A 13,825-nucleotide genomic window follows, 5' to 3' on the forward strand; every position below is an offset into this window, starting at 1 on the left:
TCCAACCTGCTTACTAAACCTTCCGTTGGTTTTCATGGCTAAAACCAATTTCTATTCAGTGCTGCTCCAATCCATCTTCCTACAGTACTCAAATAACATGCATATAATCGATATGCGGTATTGAGGTTTTCTTTCTGTTTCAGATAAAATAAGTGTTCTATAGGGTAAGGATTATTTTTCTGCTTCACTGTCCAGGGACTAGCTAAGATGCCTCAAAGGTCATATGAGTTCATCCAATTAGTTAGTTTTTATATCTTAACTGAAGCAGAATTTTCGGATTTTTCCTTTTGATTTTCGTTGTTGCCTAACTTGCTGAGCTAGAGAAACAAATTTGTTGTTCATTTACGAATTTGACTTATGATTTACCAAAAAAAAACTAACTTGGTTTTCGTTGCTGTCTAACTTGATGATTGGAGAAAATCACAAACAGTTTCTTAAGAAATATATGCTGCCTAACTTCATGTCATCGATTTTCACTGTTTTAGGTTGTATGCCGCTGCAGGCATATGCAGTATATTCATCATATTTATATGATCTGTTACGAATCACTGGGCCTAGGTATATTTTCACGGATTTGATCTCATGTGTTAGTTCATCTACATGAGGAGTTATTTTGTTCAATCTAAATACCATCTCGCATTTTGTATAGAGATGTCAAGACCGTTATCATCTGATCAGTCAGGAGAGTGTTGCTCCAGGAATCGCCGCCTCGGATTGGGTCTTAAGGCGTGTTTCAGTTGGCACCTCCGGTTGAGTTTGAAGAGCTAATTGTTTTTACACATTATCTGGTCCTGCAGGAGCTATGAAATAAGATGGTAAGATAAATTTAGAAGCTTTTGTATAACCTACATTTATCACTTGGCAGGCCAATAAATATCACTTTGGAAATTTGGTCCTCAGTGGAGCAACCAAATATGAAGCGAAGATTAAGGAGAAAGCAAGGACAATAAAAGCCACTTTTATGTAACAAAGCCACTTCTGTATATGATGAATAGTTGGTTGTATATAAGTTCTTCTCAAATAATGATTTTGTATTGGTTGCTGACTCCATTACTCTGTAAGCTTCATAGAAAGTGTTTGACATAACGTTTGCCAGTGCAAAAGACGGGGCGGAACATCATAGTAAAAAAGCTTAAGGTGTAGATCTTATGCCTTTTACTATATGTTGGTGGCACAGCGGCACTGAGATGAGGCCACTGAGCTCCTCAGCATTTTGCATCTATTTGTATATTGATATGTTTGTTTTTTGCTGCAACTCCCGAACTATGCAATGGTTTCACCCGTGTATCTGTCTATGAGATTGCCGACCTATTTGGTACACTTAGTTTGCTATTTCGTTTGTAGTTCTTTGTGTTTTATCCGAATTTCATCCTATCAGTATAGTTTGGTGAAACATAAGAAGTGTATTATCATGTAGCCCGTTAGTTTTGATTGTTGTTATACATAATATTCATTGCCGTGAGCTTTACGGAATCATGCAATTTTTATAGCAGTTACACAGAGCGTATATTGGCATGAGCTTCACGGGATCGTGCGCCAAGGCGCACATCTAAATCTAGTAGAGTATATTACTCCCTCCATGCAGAAATATAAGACGTCGGAGGAAATTTCCGACCAGGTGAAAATCGCTAAAAAGACGTTCCTACCCTTGATTCCAAATTACAATCAGATCACGATCCGCGCGATCTCTTCCTCGCCCAGGTGCTCCTCCCACCCGCGTGTCAATGACGATCCCTCGCCTAGGAGCCGCTAATCCTCCGGCATAGCGACCATCAGGTGCTCCACCTCCGGCAGCGACTGCACCTCCGGCCTTCGCCTCCGCCCAGTGACTCCACCTCTGGCCTCCAGCTACTTCTCCTCCGCTCAACAAGTCCCAGATCCGATCGAAGCCGGCCGCCGTCCCCTTAGCCAGTAGCTCATCACCACTCGCCAAGGGCTTCACCAGGAGACGCCAGGGCTAGGAGTCACCAAGGATCGAAGCACGCACTGCCTCCTCATGCGCTTCCTCCTCCACCGACCATCTGGTTGCGCCACCCAGCTCGCCGGCAGCTCCAGGTCGACCATCTGCACAGCCGCACCTCCTAGGTCCACGCACCCAGCACCCACCCAACAGAGCGTCGGCCAGCACCAGATCCACGCGCGCCAGCACAACACTTTCTTCCTCGCTCGGTAGCACAACAGATCACCATGGTTCTTCCAGACCTCAACTTCTCTCCACCTTGAAGAGGAAGGAATCATCCCTGAAGAGGAAGGCAACATGCCTGAAGAGGAAGGCAACATATCAGGTCAAATCACATTAAGATCAACTTCAGTATCCATTTATCTATTGTATTTGCAATTTTTCAACTACAGTCGAAAAATGGATACTGAGGTGTCATGTGTCACAGGATATCAGGTCCATTACACTACTGGAAACACTACAACAAGAACTAATGCACTAATATCCCGAAACCAGTTATGATTAATTGATTCAGTATTGCACTGGAACTTACCCCAGCCCTAGCAAAATTAATGTCATTTGTTCTTATAGTAAAACAAGTGCTGGAGTATTTTTGTGCAAACAATACAAGTGCTGGAGAATTCAACAGATTAATTGATATACGCGAGGCACAATTGCCTACTGGTCCATTTTCAGCATATGTTATTCCTCAGCCCACTCACCATCAGTGAACTGCCATTTGACAAACACCAGCAACTAATGTTGGTTCCATGATACTCCATGATATATGCAAGGACATGATGACACTCCATGAGTATTTTGCTGTAACAATAATCATACTGTAGCATAAATGTCTGTATTCAAAGTAACCATTTTCCCTTCCACAAAATAAAATAGAATATTTTTGAGTCAGGCTTTCTTTTCTACAAACTCTAGATATTCTGGAAGAAAACAAGAACATATCTTCTGAGCCAGCGACGTAGGTGAAATAATTCAAGAAAAATGAAAAGTGATATTGATACTACTGTCAGCTTGTGGCAATTCTTCACTTTCTAAGTATTAACTGTCCCAAAATATTAACTGTCAAAGTCAATTTACAGTCCCAAAACATTAAGCTTGAGGTAGACAGTAAAACATTTGTACTAAGAAAATCTATGCACTTAGCAGATACAGGGGTGAATTACCAGTATGAATCCTCTTAGGTACGCAAGAACGCTGGAGGTATCACGGTCGCCGCCGAGCTCGTTCACCTCCAGGTCGCCGCCAAGCTCCCATAACCACCGGCCGCTGCGCCAACGACGTCGCCTTTGGGTCGTTTACCGCCTACTTAATCAGACAACATAATGCACTACTTAATTTACATGTGCAAGTTAACAAGACATATTATCAGACAACATAATGCACTACTTAATCACAATAACAGGTGCAAGTTAACAAGACATATTATCAGACAACATAATGCACTACTTAATCACAATAACAGGTGCAAGTTAACAAGACATATTATCAGACAACATAATGCACTACTTAATCACAATAAACAGGTGCAAGTTAACAAGGGGCCTCCAAGGTATATATTAGAACTTGCATAACGGCTAAAGGGGTTGGCAGTTGACCAATGCATACTTAGGGTGCAGGGACCTAACTCATTTGTTGAACTTTACTAACACCATATGAATTTAGTCCATTTAACACATGCCATGTTCAGAAATTAACCTATCCGCATAGAAATAGATTCATCCAAAAACATCGAAATAAGCTACATTTCTTGATTTCTTGGAACACCGAAGCAGATGGATACTAGAGAGGAGATGTATGGTCTGAAGAAAGAAAGCAGATAAGCGCGCAAGCGTCTTGGTTCGTTCCGGATGTGTTCAACAGTTATGCTCGCTCCAAACACAAACTCAAACTGCAAACAGATTCTCAAGCCGAGCCAGACTTATCTGAGTCCAGTCAGAAAATTAAGCTGCTTATGGGCTCCCTTGATGTAAATTAAAGCTGTTCCTACTAGTCTAGTAGGATGTCCCAATCACGGGCAAAGCAGTACAGAAAACATTCATCAAGAAAAGCTTGTTAGAAATCTACCTGCGCCCGCAGAGCTCCTTGGCCTTGGCGATGACGCGCAACGAGCTCTGCTTCAGGTCCGCCTCCACCATCGACAGCACATCCGCTGCACCTACTCCAGTAATTTTCCCTGGGCGTGGACATGGTCCTCGGTGGCGTGCGGCGAGACGATGTCGTCGAGTTTGGTGAAGGCAAACGGAAAATGGGGTCGAGCTGGATGCTGGAGATCCACAGCTCCAGGTAGGTCTTCCGCGCCCATTGGTTCATCACACGGACCTCCACCCTCTTCTTTCTGCAAGACCGACGTCCCTTCTCTCGTCGTCAAGCGCCACCACCCCCTTCCGCCGGCGCCGACCACCACGCCCTTGTTGCATCTGGCCTCGCGGTCACCGGATCCAGCGCGTCCGGACTCGCGGCCACCCGATCCAACATCTCCAACGATGGATTCGGCGATTCGTCGCCGGTTTGGACCGTCCAATCTTTTGGTGGAGGGGAGCACAGCGAGCCGGGGTAAGGTGGAGGCGAGCGCGGCGACGCAAAGATAGGTAAAGCAGAGCACGGCGGCGACGCGAAGGTAGCTAAAGCACATCACGGCGGCCAGGCGTTGGGAGCTCGACGGCGCCGCGAGGGAAGCAGAGAGCGGAGTAGAGAGAGAGCGTCGCCTGTCTAGCGAGTGGAGGGAGCCGGGAGAGGAGTGCGACCCCGACTGACACGCGGGGCAATTTTGGAAACTCGGTAAACTTCCATGCCTAAAAAAATTTGAACGTGAAGTGGAGGACGTCTTATATTTCTGCACGGAGGGAGTAGTAAATAAAAAGAGAGGGGGCACGTACGGTATCAATCTATTTACGGGAAAAGGAAATCTTTTTTGTGTAAGGTAGAGCGAGTGACCTGTCAAGTTTCAGACAATCAGTGAACACCCACTGGCAGCAGGCTCGTTCATCGAGAGAGCATCGAATTTCGTCGATACCGACTCACCGGAGGCAAATAAAAGGATGACCACCCGAAAAGACCAGGCGCCCTGTAGGTAATTGCGCACTCCTAGGAAGCGGTCAACGCGCGAGCACGCTGAATCCCCGATGGCTAATCCGTAATTTCATCCAATTCCGGAGCCGGATACCGACTCGACCCGGGCAAGGGGCAACCAACGATACCTAGGCCGCGGTCCGTCTCGTCTCTCTCTCCATCCAGCGCTTTCTCTCTCTCCGCGACCCGACCCGAAGGCCGCAGCTCCCGTCTCCAGCGCTAGGGTTTCGGTTCCCCACACCGATCTTCCTCTCGCGAGGGCACGAGGTACGCCCGCACGCGCGCGCCCATGGATTCCGACCTCCCCACCGGCCCCCGCGGCCAATTCGGCGCCTGCGTCCGCTAAATCTGAGCTGCGTTGATTTTGCAGCTGGTGTTTCTGGTTCTGACCTGACCTGGGAGATGCCGCCCAAGTCGGCCAGGAGGGGCGGCGCCGCGGCGGCCAGGAAGGGGCCGGCGGCGAGGGGCAGGGCGGCCAAGGCGCAGCCGGCCGCGGAGGAGGCCGCGCCGGCTGTGGAGGAGGTCAAGGCCGCCGCGGAGGAGGCCCCCAAGGTCGAGGAGCAGAAGCGGCAGCCGTCGCCGCCGCCGCCGCAGCAGCCGCCTGCTGAGGAGAAGGCTAAGCCGGATGCCGTGGAGAACGGCGCAACCCATGGTATTATTACGTTTGTGCCTCTGTTTTGCTGTAGTAGGGCGTAGACTTTCTCTCTGATCTGTTGTGCTATGCTGCTATGCCATGTTTGTGTTTTGCTCATTTATTATGATGCGATACTCTCCACTTTATTTGGCCTAGCATGAACGCCGTGTAGTATTCCCTCTGTCTCAAATAAATTGACTCAGTTCTGTCCAGCGTATGGACAAAGTAATTTGGGACGGAGGGAGTTTCTTTTATCCTACGCATGGTAAGCATAGGTTCAGAGGAACACACTTGCTGTTCGTGGTGTATTAGATCGTTTGATTCTGTTAATACTATTCCATCATTTAGTCCTTCTTTTAGTTCAGTAGAATTCGATGCCCGAACTTAGCCATTTGGTTTTACAACCGCCAGTGTGGATTTTGCCTTGTTTATGGAGGGGGACAGTGAACATTAACCACCCCCTTAGCTAAACGGAAAAGAAAATATCTTTGTCGTGATCCGTGGCTTAATATCTTTATTTCCTACAAATGTGCCAAGAGATTTCATTCGCTTATTTAAATGGAATTTGAGGTCTATGTATCTTATGCTCACTTAATTTTTAGATGACGCAACCGTGAAAGAAACATATGAAGAAGAGGACAAAGGCGAGCGACTGGAGTTCGAGGATGAGCAAGAATATGAAGAGGAGGCTGTTGTAGACTATGATGAGAAGGATTCAGAGCAGTATGAGGAGCAATATGAAGACGGCGATGAAGGGTTGGAGTACACTGAAGACGTGGTTGAAGAGGAGACGGACATGGTGGATGAGGAATTGGATGATGGTGGGGATGATGGGGAGGGCGAGGAATATGAGAATGCCGACGAGGAACAAAATGTGGACGTGGAGGATGACGACCATCATGAAATGGTGAAAGCACATCGTAAGCGCAAGGAGTTTGAAGTTTTTGTCGGTGGGCTAGATAAAGATGCAACAGAGAGCGACCTCAGGAAAGTTTTTAGTGAAGTTGGCGAAATCACTGAAGTTCGTCTGATGATGAACCCTGTTACAAAGAAGAATAAAGGCTTTGCCTTCCTGCGATTTGCGACTGTGGAGCAAGCAAAGCGTGCTGTCTCGGATCTCAAGAAACCACTGGTTGGTCTTAACTCTTACGACAATCATACAATGTTTATGGTATATTTTATTTTGTTACAAGTAACTTAACCGTTTCTGAAATTCTCTAGGTACGAGGTAAACAATGTGGTGTTGCTCCTAGTCATGACAATGATACACTTTTTGTGGGCAATATCTGCAAAACATGGACAAAAGAACATGTATGATGTTTAAACTCCATTTTTTCTCTATGCCTTTTTTCTGCTTCTTGGTGGAAGAAATAACTAATCATGGAACTCACAGCTCAAGGATAAACTGAAGACCTACGAGGTTGAGAATTTTGACGACTTAATATTGGCTGAGGATAGCAATAACCCAGGGATGAATCGTGGGTATGCTTTACTTGAGTTTTCTACTCGCCCTGAAGCTATGGATGCTTTCAGGCGATTGCAGAAGAGGGATGTAGTCTTTGGAGTTGATCGCAGTGCAAAGGTTTCCTTTGCTGATTCCTACCCTGAAGTTGATGATGAAATGATGTCACAGGTAAGCACTTGTTTACTGCAGTATTCGAAGTGGCTTTGTTAGTGAAAACACTTTGAGTTTTGTGGCTATCCAGTCATTCACTCTGGAAGCTGTGTTAGTTTCTTGGTCTGTGCCAAACATGTTTAAAGCTATTGAATCCTCATTTTGGTTTTATGATTCAGGTCAGAGCTGTATTTCTTGATGGTCTCCCCCCCTCATGGGATGAAGATCGTGTTAAGAAGTACCTTAAAAAGTATGGAGCTATTGAGAAAGTTGAACTTGCCCGAAACATGCCTGCAGCCAAAAGAAAAGATTTTGGGTTTGTTACTTTTGATACGCATGATAATGCTGTTGCATGCGTTGATGGGATAACTAATTCTGAGATTGGTGAAGGTGATAACAAGGTCCGTTTTCCAACTGAGTTTGCCATACCTTCTTAACCAATTTTTACCACCTACCCAGTCTGTTGTGCAATGGAGAAATTTGATCATGCAATCCCTTCACAAGACAATTCTTTCGTGGTTCAGGCAAAAGTGAGAGCCAGATTGTCAAGGCCAATGCAGAGACCTACTAGGATGAAGCATGGATTAAGAGGAAATTTCAGGATTGGGCAGAGTGCCCCTCGTGGTGGCCGTTTTCCATACACTCGCCCTCCTCCACGCCGGCCTCTGCCACGTCTTGTACGACCTGATGTTAGTCGCTTACCTCCCATCAGGAGCCGTCCACTGAAGAGGCCAGTAGATATCAGAGATAGACGCCCTGTTATGTCAATTCCAGAGAGAGTGAGGCGTTTGCCTCCTCCAGAGAGATCCTATGATAGAAGACCCCCAGGTGAGCAGATGGTACCTATTTTTCTTGTAGTGCAATCAACTGTAGCTGCATCACGATCTCTCATACTTCATGTGTGTACAGCTCCTGTTTACCCAAAGAGAAGTCCAAGGAGAGATTATGGAAGGCGTGATGATCTTCCTCCGCCAAGAAGCAGAGCTACCTTTGCTGACTACACTCCAAGAGTTCCAGTAGATAGGCGCCACTCATACAGGGACGACTATTCGTCCCGTGGATCAGCTTATTCAGACCTAGGTCCTCGTAGCGCTCCCCGTCTTTCCGACAGGCGAGCATATGCTGATGACGATTATGTAGAGAAGATTGATCGGCCTTTACCACCCTATAGGGAGGGGCGTGGCCGTGATTATGATACAATTTCTGGTTCAAAACGCTCATACACTGAGATGGTAAGGATAGTTTATTTGTCTATATTTTGCATTGTTGGCATGCACTTGCAGATTATTCCTCAATCAACCTAATTATTATTGTTAATGATGCAAGGATGATGTGCCTCCTCGGTATCATGACATTAGTGTTCGCTCGTCCAAGGCACGCTTAGACTATGATGTTGGCGGCAGCAGTGCTCGGTATGCAGATGCATATACTGAGAGGTTGGTGTACATTTAGTACTACTTGCAGTCTCTTCGCTTAACATTTGTTTATTTAGATAATGTCTTGGTATTTGATTTGTAATCTCGAGTTCTTTCACATTCTCATTCTTGAAGGCTTGGGCGGTCACATGCGGGATACAGTAGCAGCAGATCTGTTGCTGGTCATGACACAGTGTATAGCAGCAGCCGCCATGGCATGAGTTATGGAGGTATACTCTTGAAGGCCATACTATTTGTCACAAGACCTTTGATCATGGTGCTTATAACTTTGTTTTGTATCTCATCTCTGCAGGTTCTGCAAACACTGCTGATGCTGGTGGAATGTACTCGTCAACTTATAGTGCTGACTACATGCCTCGTGGATCTGATGTAAGTTATCTTGAAAATGTCAAATGCATTTAGTATCTATTTCTCTCTCCAAGTCAAATACAGGCTGTACAATCAGTATTAGTGAAACTTTGTAGGTTTGACCATCTATAAGAAAGAATTACTAGAATCGACAATCAAGTTGATACTGCCATATCGAATATATATAAAATAACATTCATAATGCATAACTTCTTTATGTGAAGCGACCTCGTTTCATAGAAAATTGGTGATCAAGTTGTCACCTTGTCTACCATGTGAAGTCCAAAATGACCAGCAGTACCGTTTTGTCAGTTGCTCCCCCTCCACCACTCCCAATTTATTCAAGTTTCTGTGTTTTGGCAGGTTGGCGGAAGTTCATATTCGTCGCATTACTCTGGTCGTAATGCGGGTAGCGGCAGTGGCTACTTCGGTAGCAGTGGTTCTAGTTCGTATTACTAGGTAAAAACTTAATCAGTTCCAACTCCCCTTTAGTTTAATTGCAATTATACATAGATTTTGTTCACCATTTGTTATCGTCATCACACCATAGTTGCGCCAATTGCTCACTTCGGAGATGGAAAATGTTTGCCTTAAATCAAACACGGAACACCCTCCGTGATCAACCATGAATTGATTTAATGATACAGATTTGGCATCCGATCGTCTTTGTGGAACAGATTTAGCACCATAGGAGGTTGGTGCAGACCCTGGATTGTATGGAGCTCCTTAACTTAAGGCCTACGGATCCGGACAAGTGGCAAGTGTGGGCAATCAAATAAGGCATGCCTGAAGGAGCCAGAAACATCGAGTTGGTTGAAGCAGTAATCCTGTGGATGTTCTGGCATGTTTATTTAATGTAAGGCTTTGCGTTAGTTGGTCAAGAGTTGTGAACAAATAGCCAGCTGTGGTGTGTTTACTTCCAGTGTTTCTATAACATTGTTGAGAGATATGGATTGTTTGAATAAGTAGTCTTTTTGAGGTTGTTTCCTACAACACAAGGTGTTTTGGAGATTCCACCTTGTGACGTTCCACCGGCCGAAGATCAGACTTACAAATGAAGCCTTAGAAGTGAAGGCTTCGTGTAAGGCTGTTACTTCTGAAACCTTTGGTTCACACCACACTGCATCTGTTCTCTAGTGGATCAAACCTGTTGCCTGAGACCCAAAGATGACTGATCAGATTGAAATTTTGGACTAGTTATTTGTTAAACCGCGCAGCAGATAAAATTGGATTTGCTGGTTGCAAGATTCTGGGAGAAACCTTTTGGCTTCCCCACAGGTTTAAGATAACAGAACCTGCAGCTACATGACTGGATGGCCTTGCAATGCTGGTCATTTAGCAGCATAGAGTACATGGCACCAGGTAAATCTAACAAGCATTATCAACAATGAGTGCCATGGTTTTCTCACCGTTTATGAATTATCATCTTGAACTATTGCATGGAGCACGGATTAATATACATCCTTTGAGCCAAATGTCCAGTGGATGCCTGGAAGTTTTGAAGAACATTACTGGAAGCATGATGCAATAACTAACTAAGATGCAGGAAAATCTGGTCTCCCTAAGTACTGTTCTTCCTATGGTCTAGTTTTTTAAAATGCGGACTTAATATAGGTTACGTATGGCTCACAGTACATTTAGGGTCATTGCATTAGGCTGTTAGGGGGGGGGGGTAGTTTATAAGAAACGTAGGCTGTTGATATCTTTTGGGAGTAGCTGATGCCATGTACCAGTTCTTCAAATGTACAGGCTGCATAGAGGTGCAATAAACCTAATCAACTTTAGTAATACTCATCCTTCTCTGCACTGTAACAATGAGGTGCTGTAATCACCTGCATCAACTGGGATGGTTGAACAAGTGACATTAACAATTAAATCTGGATGTCAGAGTTAAGCATTCTTGGTTTGGATACTCCTGGAAAGAGGGCTTGGTATGCAGTCTTGGCCGATGCAGCATTGAGATAGCTTTGTCAGTCTTCAGAAACAAAACATTGTTTCCTACTGAGCTCTTGGTCAGCTATCATCCAGTGTTCAATTTTTGTTGAAATAGGATTCCCTGACTGAAATCAACAACAATTATGTTCTCAGATCTTATTAAGCTGCATAGGTTACCAATAGTGCATGTAAAGTTAGGCTATTCAGCAAACTGGGGGAGGGTACCATTGTATTTGAAGGTGGAGGAAAGGGAAGGAACCATCACCAGCTAGCTTTGTTGATCTGGTGTATATGATGAAAATGGAGGAGGGTGAGAGGGTGGTTGATTTTGTGGACAAAGGTCGTGACTACTAATTTCAAGATTTGCATATCAAAGCATTTTTCTTCGTTACGGCAAGGGCGAACACTTGGTTTAAGTTTTGCATTGTGGCTTCTGGAGTTCAGAATTTCTCTCAGTTGTTGGGAATGAACATTAAATTGTAAATTGGAACATTACAGTTAGGCCAACTGTTTTTAGGACAAAAATACAATAACTTTTTTAGGGCAAAATACAATATAGCTTGAGAAGTTGAGATCATAAAGAGCAAAATGTTTGTCACGATCTAAAATCAGTTAATGATTATCATTTTGTACGCTATCTATCTTCGAAATCCCATATTTGCTCTTGGATTTTTTTTTTACTATTTGAGTTATTCTAACGTAATCTTCATTTCATATAATCTTAAGTTGATGCTTGCTACTTAATACACTGTACATATATTGGATACTATGGTCACATTGAACAATTTTGAATTGAGTTATATATAGTGCAATTTCCATGGCTTTTCTGTAGTTGCCTCTCAAGTTATTTGCAATGTCCAAGCTTGTCATGAACTTACCATGAATGCTGTCATCTAAGCATATCTTGAGCTTATACAATGCTTATATAGGACGCTTTATCATTGTAGCCTTTTCAGCTTGAGTGCTGCTGCTACTGTTTCTTGTCAGTTGAATTTCGTACTAATACAGTTTAAACATTGTTGTATTTTTCGTATGTTGCCTGAGTGCAAATTCGAAAACTGTTGCAAGCACTGCCGCTTCTATAGGTTGTGCTTCTCCGAAGAGCTTGAGCATAGGTTAGGTAATGCAGCTGTGCAATTGTTGTTCAGGCTTGTACTGCAGTTTCTTGAGCTGCTTCAGGTGGTATTCAGCAGTGGGTTATTTTTCTGTTTCCTTTTTTATTATCACTGTAAGCGTGGAACATTTTTCAAGGATAACATGAGCTGTTACCTTTTTTTTTCATTCCACAGTGGATGCTAACACGTGCATGATCTTTGATCCTGCTGTTGCTTGTTTGGGATTTCTTTGGTCACATATCAGCTTTGTTTCGTACTCCCTATTATCTTTCAGGTATACCAATAATCATTTCGATGGGATTCATGAGTTGATGACATAACTGTTCAGCGTGAACGTATGTCATGCTGTATAATATCTCTGCCTGTTCTGTGCCATTAGTTTATGATGTTTGGCATGCTGTTAAAAGTGTTCGGTTAAACCTTTTCTGTGTATTGTTGCTTAGACAATTTATTTTTTTATACTCCTGCTCTCCAAATTTGACAAAGTTAAGACTTGTTTCATGGGACGGAGGAGCACAAGTTATATGCTTTTCTCCACTTTTTTCTTCTATTATGCTAAAAATTGTGTATCAAGTATGCATTTTGGAAATATAAATACTCCCTCCATCCTGGAAAGGATGGCGTAAAATTATTTAAATTTGGATGTACTCCCTCTGTTTATAAATAGATGAGACGATGTACTTAAGCTTTCTCTTTTGCTCCTTCATAGCCTCATTTTCATGATCCTAATCATTCCGTCTCAACTTCATAATCTCCGCTTGAGTTTTCTGCACTTGCTTGAGCATATGGATCTCATCCTTCAACTCCTTCCACTTCGTCTCCCCCAACTCCTTCTCAACAGTTGAATTGTTGTTCTTAGTCTGGGCCAAGTTCTCCTTCATAGCCATTTTCTCATCATCATCTAGCACTTTCTTCACTTCAACGAGAGTATTGTACTTCTTCTCAATCTTGCTCTTCTCAGCAGCTATTTTCTTCACCAACTTTGTATTGTTGGCCCTCTCGTTGATCTTTGCACTGATACATTCTCCAAAGTCTTCTAAGAGCATTTTTCGCTGTCAACGGCCATTCTTGATCCTCCCAATCCACAAATCCACAGTTCTCAACCTTCTGCATATAACAATACAACTTGGTCACATATGGCTACAATGAACAAAGTTTGGATGTGTGGGCAATGCAGAGTAAGCATGGATTTGCTGATAAGCGAGAAAGCTAAATTCCGAGGTTTACATTTTGCATAGGACAAAGGTAGAATCTGCAACACACCTGACATTCTCAAGCTTGTGCCCGTGGCGCACCTAGGGACAAATCATGTGCTATGCCACAAAATGAGGGGTCTTCGATGAAGTCTAGAGCATAGTCAATGTCCGGGAGGTCCTAGTACACACGAAATCAAAATCGATTCGAGTTTAGCTCGTAGGCCCTAGCGGAAAGTCCCAAATCAGTAACGAACCGTAACCCTACAATTTTTTTTTTGGGAATTTAGTACCAACCTGTAGGAGCGATGAGGTTGAACTCTCGACGTCATTCCAACTCGGCATGGTGACTTCGGCGCGCGGATGGATAGCTCGACGACGACGAGGCGGTACTATCGGCAGCGCTCAACGGAGGATGTGAGACATTGTCTACTAAGGCTTGAAGAGGGAAAAGGTGCTTTGTGGTTCCAGCAGTGAGTGTGGAGTGAAGAATAAGGTGGGTTTTGGTGGGAGGTGACGG

The 13,825-nt window shown here is 44.0% G+C and overlaps 1 protein-coding gene across 1 annotated transcript; it reads left to right on the plus strand.

Annotated features, from left to right (window-relative positions):
• Positions 1-5,414: 5,414 nt before the first annotated feature.
• On the plus strand, positions 5,415-10,055 carry LOC124677400 (nucleolin-like). The gene is made up of 12 exons (XM_047213389.1): positions 5,415-5,681; positions 6,266-6,795; positions 6,885-6,974; positions 7,057-7,296; positions 7,458-7,679; positions 7,803-8,106; positions 8,188-8,510; positions 8,605-8,714; positions 8,829-8,923; positions 9,007-9,083; positions 9,426-9,521; positions 9,740-10,055. The coding sequence occupies exons 1-11, from the start codon at positions 5,432-5,434 to the stop codon at positions 9,519-9,521; spliced, it is 2,337 nt and encodes a 778-aa protein (XP_047069345.1). The 5' UTR covers positions 5,415-5,431; the 3' UTR covers positions 9,740-10,055.
• Positions 10,056-13,825: the final 3,770 nt, after the last annotated feature.

This window comes from Lolium rigidum, chromosome 7 (genome assembly GCF_022539505.1).
Source record: "Lolium rigidum isolate FL_2022 chromosome 7, APGP_CSIRO_Lrig_0.1, whole genome shotgun sequence".
NCBI classification, from domain to species: Eukaryota; Viridiplantae; Streptophyta; class Magnoliopsida; order Poales; family Poaceae; genus Lolium; species Lolium rigidum.

Coding starts and splice junctions, on each gene's coding strand:
- LOC124677400 (XM_047213389.1), top strand. CDS start 5,432: ATGCCGCCCAAGTCGGCCAGGAGGGGCGGCGCCGCGGCGGCCAGGAAG. Junction 7,297..7,457: donor ATGATGAAATGATGTCACAG/GTAAGCACTTGT, acceptor TTTATGATTCAG/GTCAGAGCTGTATTTCTTGA. Junction 8,924..9,006: donor CCATGGCATGAGTTATGGAG/GTATACTCTTGA, acceptor TCATCTCTGCAG/GTTCTGCAAACACTGCTGAT.